An 8,933-nucleotide genomic window follows, 5' to 3' on the forward strand; every position below is an offset into this window, starting at 1 on the left:
TGTGTACAGCGTATTTTATATCATATATTTTTATTTCTATATTTATAAAGGGCTTAATAGGAATAGATAATCATAATATTTCATCATATATTGTCATATGTTAGTTTGTTTTCTTGTTGTTGTTGTCTTCCTTCCGTTGGGCATTGGGGGTGAGCTGTTATTTACATCCTGTTTACAAGTCCCGGGTTATGCCCACCAAGGCGCCCGTCCTATTGGTTGGCAGTGGAGGTGGGAGTCATTTGGTGGCTCCCTGGCGGCGAATCGCTGCTGGAATCACGACAGTGAGCACGTGACGCCGGCGTCTTCAGAGTGGTCACAGTTGTGCACATCCCAGGATATGTGGGAGCACTGCTGGAGCGAGGCCTCGGAGCCGCTGCACTTCAGGTTGTCCAGGAGGATGGTGCCGGTGCCGCGGCCAAAGAAGGCCTCCCCGCGGGCCACAGCAGCCGGACCGCAGCCCAGCTGGCGACACACCACCTGGGCATCTGGCATGTCCCAGGCGTCGTCACACACCGTACCCCATTTCGACCCGGAGAACACCTCCACCCGGCCCTCGCAGTGGTGCTGCCCGCCCGCCAACCTCACCATGCCTAGAGAGAGAGAGGGGGTAGAAACAGTCACATATACTGGAGCAAAAGAACATTTAACACATACCACACACTCCTAAGACATGATTGAAATATGATGCATTACGGAAGACGGCCTCTGGAAAAGTGATGCTGTGAATGTGTGTTGACTTTTGACCTTTACTTGAACCCAGAACGTGTAGCTAAACCTGAACAGGCAGCAGACTTACCGTCACTTGGTGGTCTAGTGGTGGGTATTCTTTCAGTCATGATGAACTCTCTTCCAGTTTGAACAGGCTGAAAGGCTGGAGAAGAAGAGGGAGGCGGTATGAGGTTTCTATCTGCTGTGTATGTTTCCTTAGGGAGTGGTCATCTACTTGAGAACAACTGTTGATACAGTTCTATCATCAGAACAGTCTAGACCAGAGCACTCAAAACGTTGTACGGAGTTAATCCATTGATCAGTTAATCAGTTAGATCGGAAGAAAACTACTCTAGAAGTCAAATTTGTGATGCCCTTATCATCTCAGTCAGAAATCAGAGGTTTACTGAGGTTCACCTGGTCCGCTCTGCTAACCCTGATTTGATGTAGACTTTAGTAACAGGGAGGATGGTTCACCTGGTCCGCTCTGCTAACCCTGATTTGATGTAGACTTTAGCAACAAGAAGGAAGGTTCACCTGGTCCGCTCTGCTAACCCTGATTTGATGTAGACTTTAGTAACAGGAAGGATGGTTCACCTGGTCCGCTCTGCTAACCCTGATTTGATGTAGACTTTAGTAACAGGAAGGATGGTTCACCTGGTCCGCTCTGCTAACCCTGATTTGATGTAGACTTTAGCAACAAGAAGGAAGGTTCACCTGGTCCGCTCTGCTAACCCTGATTTGATGTAGACTTTAGTAACAGGAAGGAAGGTTCACCTGGTCCGCTCTGCTAACCCTGATTTGATGTAGACTTTAGTAACAGGAAGGAAGGTTCACCTGGTCCGCTCTGCTAACCCTGATTTGATGTAGACTTTAGCAACAAGAAGGAAGGTTCACCTGGTCCGCTCTGCTAACCCTGATTTGATGTAGACCTTAGTAACAAGAAGGAAGGTTCACCTGGTCCGCTCTGCTAACCCTGATTTGATGTAGACTTTAGTAACAGGAAGGAAGGTTCACCTGGTCCGCTCTGCTAACCCTGATTTGATGTAGACTTTAGCAACAAGAAGGAAGGTTCACCTGGTCCGCTCTGCTAACCCTGATTTGATGTAGACTTTAGCAACAAGAAGGAAGGTTCACCTGGTCCGCTCTGCTAACCCTGATTTGATGTAGACTTTAGCAACAAGAAGGAAGGTTCACCTGGTCCGCTCTGCTAACCCTGATTTGATGTAGACTTTAGCAACAAGAAGGAAGGTTCACCTGGTCCGCTCTGCTAACCCTGATTTGATGTAGACTTTAGCAACAAGAAGGAAGGTTCACCTGGTCCGCTCTGCTAACCCTGATTTGATGTAGACTTTAGCAACAAGAAGGAAGGTTCACCTGGTCCGCTCTGCTAACCCTGATTTGATGTAGACTTTAGCAACAAGAAGGAAGGTTCACCTGGTCCGCTCTGCTAACCCTGATTTGATGTAGACTTTAGCAACAAGAAGGAAGGTTCACCTGGTCCGCTCTGCTAACCCTGATTTGATGTAGACTTTAGCAACAAGAAGGAAGGTTCACCTGGTCCGCTCTGCTAACCCTGATTTGATGTAGACTTTAGCAACAAGAAGGAAGGTTCACCTGGTCCGCTCTGCTAACCCTGATTTGATGTAGACCTTAGTAACAGGAAGGAAGGTTCACCTGGTCAGCTCTGCTAACCCTGATTTGATGTAGACCTTAGTAACAGGAAGGAAGGTTCACCTGGTCCGCTCTGCTAACCCTGATTTGATGTAGACCTTAGTAACAGGAAGGAAGGTTCACCTGGTCCGCTCTGCTAACCCTGATTTGATGTAGACCTTAGTAACAGGAAGGAAGGTTCACCTGGTCCGCTCTGCTAACCCTGATTTGATGTAGACCTTAGTAACAGGAAGGAAGGTTCACCTGGTCCGCTCTGCTAACCCTGATTTGATGTAGACCTTAGTAACAGGAAGGAAGGTTCACCTGGTCAGCTCTGCTAACCCTGATTTGATGTAGACCTTAGTAACAGGAAGGACGTCTTTCCCTCTTTTTATTGTCTTTCTCTACTGTGTCTTATTTAGCCTTAAAGAATGGAGGTTTAGCCTGCAGGCTTCCAGAGAGGCTGATTACCCCAGAGAGGCTGATTGCCCCAGAGAGGCTGATTACCCCAGAGAGGCTGATTACCCCAGTGAGGCTGATCACCCCAGTGAGGCTGATCACCACCAGTGAGGCTGATCACCACCAGTGAGGCTGATTACCCCAGTGAGGCTTATCACCCTTGACTTCTCCATTCTATATTTTATGCACTCTGGGCCTGCCAGGCGGGGGGTGGGGCCTGCTCCTTAGAGACCAACACTCAGCTCAGCAGGGAGGAGGAGAGGAGAGAGGGATGACTGTGGGAAGGGTGACTATGGGGTGACAGTGTGTGTGCCTGAGAGCGATGACTACAGAGAATGTGTGTGTGTGTGTGTGTGTGTGTGTACAGGTGTCACATGTTCCATAGCCTAATTTTCTTTGTTTTTATTTACATATTAGAAGAGTCTTATTTATTCCTGCTTCTCCTTTATATTTATCACTACTTCAGTATATTATTTAGTAAAACGTTCTATATTATTTTACTTGAACTTCATAGCCCTTTTTTGAGTGTTTGTCTTGTTGAGTGAATGAGGGAATGAGTCCACTAGCTGTCTGGTTTGGTACCAGGCCGGCGCACCTGGACACTGGACAGCATGGGGCTAATGAGCTGCCACCTGCATAAAGGCTGATCCAAATGACATTGAACAGGCAAACAACGGAACGCAGGCCTCGCCCAGACCGCTGCTGACAATGCCTGGGGAAAGAGGAGCTGCTCCCGGGAGAGACCGCTACCCTGCTCCCGGGAGAGACCGCTACCCTGCTCCCGGGAGAGACCGCTACCCTGCTCCCGGGAGAGACCGCTACCCTGCTCCCGGGAGAGACCGCTACCCTGCTCGGTAAACGAATGACCTCATCCGTTTACCTGGGGGCCAGTATGAAAAATATAAAATAATGTATACACTAACTGTAAGTCGCTCTGGATAAGAGCGTCTGCTAAATGACTAAAATGTAATGTAAATGTAATCCGCCTCTCTACATTTTACATTTACATTTACATTTTAGTCATTTAGCAGACGCTCTTATCCAGAGCGACTCACAAATTGGTGCATTCACCCTATAGCCAGTGGGATAACCACTTTACAAATTTTTTTTTTTGGGGGGGGTAGAAGGATTACTTTATCCTATCCCAGGTGTTCCTTAAAGAGGTGGGGTAATGCTCTAAGTGAAGTAATGCTATGTTGTCAAATGACTGATCGATTCAGCTTCTCTCTCTCCACTGCAAGGACGCGGTCAGGTAGCCTAGCGGTTAAAAGCATTGGGCCAGTAACCGGAAGGTCGCTGGTTCGAATCCCTGAGCTGACTAGGTGAAAAATCTGTCTGTGTCCTTGAGCAAGGCACTTAACCCTAATTGCTCTGGATAAGAGTGTCTGCTAAATGACTAAAATGAGTCCACGACGACTACCGCTCTTGGACCAGGCTGGCCCCCAACCAAAGATGAACTCTGGTGTGAATGTCTGCCTGGGCCTGTCCTTGTGTGTTTTGGTTTTAATATTGCGTAACTTACCCCCTTTTAACTAAAAGGGGAATATTAAAGAACTGTTAAATATGACTGTCTGCCTGTGTTTGTGGTTCCAGGATTCTATAGAACGTTAGATTTTGACCTGTACCAGAATAATCAACCAAGGAAAATGCTGACAAGTGAGGACATAATGCCGGCCCTCAAAATCCAGAGAAACGCATGTCAAAAATGTTATAAATTGATTTGCATTTTAATAAGGGAAATAAGTATTTGACCCCCTCTCAATCAGAAAGATTTCTGGCTCCCAGGTGTCTTTTATACAGGTAACGAGCTGAGATTAGGAGCACACTCTTAAAGGGAGTGCTCCTAATCTCAGCTTGTTACCTGTATAAAATACACCTGTCCACAGAAGCAATCAATCAGATTCCAAACTCTCCACCATGGCCAAGACCAAAGAGCTCTCAAAGGATGTCAGGGACAAGATTGTAGACCTATGCAAGGCTGGAATGGGCTACAAGACCATCGCCAAGCAGCTTGGTGAGAAGGTGACAACAGTTGGTGCGATTATTCGCAAATGGAAGAAACACAAAAGAACTGTCAATCTCCCTCGGCCTGGGGCTCCATGCAAGATCTCACCTCGTGGAGTTCCAATGATCATGAGAACGGTGAGGAATCAGCCCAGAACTACACGGGAGGATCTTGTCAATGATCTCAAGGCAGCTGGGACCATAGTCACCAAGAAAACAATTGGTAACACACTACGCCATGAAGGACTGAAATCCTGCAGCACCCGCAAGGTCCCCCTGCTCAAGAAAGCACATATACAGGGCTGTCTGAAGTTTGCCAATGAACATCTGAATTATTCAGAGGAGAACTGAGTGAAAGTGTTGTGGTCAGATGAGACCAAAATCGAGCTCTTTGGCATCAACTCAACTCGCAGTGTTTGGAGGAGGAGGAATGCTGCCTATGACCCCAAGAACACCATCCTCACCGTCAAACATTATGCTTTGGGGGTGTTTTTCTGCTAAGGGGACAGGACAACTTCACCGCATCAAAGGGACGATGGACGGGGCCATGTGCCGTCAAATCTTGGGTGAGAACCTCCTTCCCTCAGACAGGGCATTGAAAATGGGTTGTGGATGGGTATTCCAGCATGACAATGACCCAAAACACACGGCCAAGGCAACAAAGGAGTGGCTCAAGAAGAAGCACATTAAGGTCCTGGAGTGGCCTAGCCAGTCTCCAGACCTTAATCCCATAGAAAATATGTGGAGGGAGCTGAAGGTTCGAGTTGCCAAACGTCAGCCTCGAAACCTTAATGACTTGGAGAAGATCTGCAAAGAGGAGTGGGACAAAATCCCTCCTGAGATGTGTGCAAACCTGGTGGCCAACTACAAGAAATGTCTGACCTCTGTGATTTCCAACAAGGGTTTTGCCACCAAGTACTAAGTCATGTTTTGCAGAGGGGGTCAAATACTTATTTCCCTCATTAAAATGCAAATCAATTTATAACATTTTTGACATGCATTTTTCTGGATTTCTTTGTCGTTATTCTGTCTCTCACTGTTCAAATAAACCTACCATTAAAATTATAGACTGATCATGTCTTTGTCAGTGGGCAAACGTACAAAATCAGCAGGGGATCAAATACTTTTTTCCCTCACTGTATTAGATGGGACTTTGAATGGCGAAAAACGCCAATCAAAATAAATGTTCTATCACATGGACCATTATGTTTTTTGCAAAGCCCAATTGAGTTTGGGCATGTACAGTTTATGTGAAAACTATTTCTAAGTACTTTGAGATTTTCCAAACTTTAAATCACTTGCGCTGGTTGCACTTTGAAGCCCACAATGTACGGCGAGGTCAAGGGTTATGCTAGATGGTGATGGACAGAGATCAGCCAATTAAAACCAGCGGTTGCTTTCGTCTGCTCCTGTCAGAGGCTTCCATTCAATTGAATTTAATGCTCCATTCTGAGGCGCTGTGAAACCAGACGGTTCGAGACAGACGGCTGGTGGACAACATTACTCAGTCTACTGTAGCAGTCCTGCCTGCAGCAGATCAAAAGATGAATATCCGATTCACATCGGACAAATAAGTTATATTAGCATAGTCCCAGTCAGTCTTACGTGCACAGATGACTCCAGCGTCTTCATGGTGTCCACAGTTGTGCTGTCCCCAGCCGAGGTTGAAACAATTCTCCAGATTTGTTTCACTGCCCTCACAGTCCACGTTGTCCAGCAGGATGGGACCCGAGCCGTAGCCGAAGAAGGCCAGGATCTTGGCAGCGATGGCGGGACCACAGCCAAGCTGCCTACACACCACCTGGGCGTTGGGCAGCTCCCAGTCGTCGTCACACACCGTGCCCCAGAGGTTGTTGTAGAACACCTCTACGCGGCCCTGGCAGCTGCTATTACCGTTCACCACGCGGATGACGGGCCGCTCTGGAGGAGGAAACACAGAGGGCTACGTTCTTCATGGAGAGGTTTATTAGAAAAATGTGTTACTGCGCGTCGCTGTTGCACAATGGCTTTAATCTATAAAATGGAATATTTGTGAATAATAAGCCAATATTATAATAACAGATATATCTGTTTGGTGTACATTAGCTGGAGTTAATTCCCTTTCATTTGTCACGTGGCGGCGCAGCATCGCTACTACCTTTGGTTGTCATAGCAACCGTTGTCGTTGTCACGGTCCTCGTCGTAGTCGTATTGACTGGTTCTGTTCGGTCGGTCACTGGAATAGGACGAGAAATGCATTAGAATCAGAATGATGAGTAAGTCTACACAAGCAAGCTGACGCCTACAGTACACAGCAGAGGGTTTCCCATCCTCTGTGAGGAGAGAGGGTGGGGTGACCATAGAATTAAGAATACTAGAATGGACATTAAGCCTCTTATGTTAGTATAAAAGGTCAGCCATTTTGGTCAGGGAATTGGTCAACCATGGTTTGCCAGTGCTGTGATAAAATATTGTGCACAACAATTAATTAGAAGAATGTGTCTGCACTGTATGTTTGTTAGTTAGCCAGCCAGACAGTTTTAGAGGAATGATTCCATAAATTGATCAAATTAACTGCCAATATGCCAACATTCCATTCAAACACTGCAGTCATTCCACAGCCTTAGACAAGTTGCAAATGCAAGTACTGATATTGTATCATATAATAGCACTCACTGCTTTCCAAGAAAACAAACATTTAAAAAAATGTATGGTCTTTTTACATATATTTTAGAGGGTATTTATACAGAAAATTGTCATAAAACCTGTATAAGCTATATTTATAATATGACAACATTTTAGGTTGACTATAATTATATTACACCATTTCTGACATCACAAACCTTACTTTTATTTTCCTGCATTAGTCAAATCAGGAAATTAGACAGGTTTGGATTCCTCCCTGACCAAAATGGCTGCCATTTTCACCATGTTCTGGAACTTTGAGGGTTTAGGACATACTGTAGCCCTTCTAGTAATTTAATAGGATCTCTATGGGGGTGACTTCATTTACATGCTCCATTGAAACAATGTATTGAGTGGCACCTCTGGCTCAGATTTAGATAAACCTATAGGTGAACCAGCACCCTCTGTTGGTCATAGGAGAGAGGTGCAGGTGGAGCAGTGTGGTCTGATGGGGACCTACAGTCGTGGCCAAAAGTTGAGAATGACACAAGTATTGGTCTTCACAAAGTTTGCTGCTTCAGTGTTTTTAGATATTTTTGTCAGATGTTACTATGGTATACTGAAGTATAATTACAAGCATTCCATAAGTGTCAAAGGCTTTTATTGACAATTACATTAAGTTTATGCAAAGAGTCAATATTTGCAGTGTTGACCCTTCTTTTTCAAGACCTCTGCAATCCGCCCTGGCATGCTGTCAATTAACTTCTGGGCCACATCCTGACTGATGGCAGCCCATTCTTGCATAATCAATGCTTGGAGTTTGTCAGAATTTGTGGGGTTTTTGTTTGTCCACCCCACCTCTTGAGGATTGACCACAAGTTCTCAATTTGATTAAGGTCTGGGGAGTTTCCTGGCCATGGACCCAAAATTTCGATGTTTTGTTCCCCGAGCCACTTAGTTATCACTTTGCCTTATGGCAAGGTGCTCCATCATGCTGGAAAAGGCATTGTTCGTCACCAAACTGTTCTTGGATGGTTGGGAGAAGTTGCTCTCAGAGGATGTGTTGGTACCATTCTTTATTCATGTCTGTGTTCTTAGGCAAAATTGTGAGTGAGCCCACTCCCTTGGCTGAGAAGCAACCCCACACATGAATGGTCTCAGGATGCTTTACTGTTGGCATGACACAGGACTGATGGTAGCTCTCACCTTGTCTTCTCCGGACAAGCTTTTTTCAGGATGCCCCAAACAATCGGAAAGGGGATTCAGAGAAAATGACTTTACCCCAGTCCTCAGCAGTCCAATCCCTGTACCTTTTGCAGAATATCAGTCTGTCCCTGATGTTTTTCCTGGAGAGAAGTGGCTTCCTCGCTGCCCTTCTTGACACCAGGCCATCCTCCAAAAGTCTTCGACTCACTGTGCGTGCAGATGCACTCACACCTGCCTGCTGCCATTCCTGAGCAAGCTCTGCACTGGTGGTGCCTCGATCCGGCAGGTGAATCAACTTT

At 46.0% G+C, this 8,933-nt stretch overlaps 1 protein-coding gene across 1 annotated transcript; it reads right to left on the reverse strand.

Moving 5' to 3' along the window:
* Positions 1–273: 273 nt before the first annotated feature.
* On the reverse strand, positions 274–7,039 carry LOC311114956 (scavenger receptor cysteine-rich domain-containing group B protein-like; the record flags this gene model as incomplete). The annotated part of the gene is made up of 3 exons (XM_084190177.1): positions 274–590; positions 6,430–6,744; positions 6,981–7,039. Coding segments are annotated over 3 exons (691 nt in total), but the record flags the coding sequence as incomplete, so codon positions are not given.
* Between the last annotated feature and the right edge of the window lie 1,894 nt (positions 7,040–8,933).

This window comes from Coregonus lavaretus, assembly GCF_964263955.1.
Source record: "Coregonus lavaretus genome assembly, contig: HAP1_SCAFFOLD_9140, whole genome shotgun sequence".
Lineage (NCBI taxonomy): Eukaryota > Metazoa > Chordata > Actinopteri > Salmoniformes > Salmonidae > Coregonus > Coregonus lavaretus.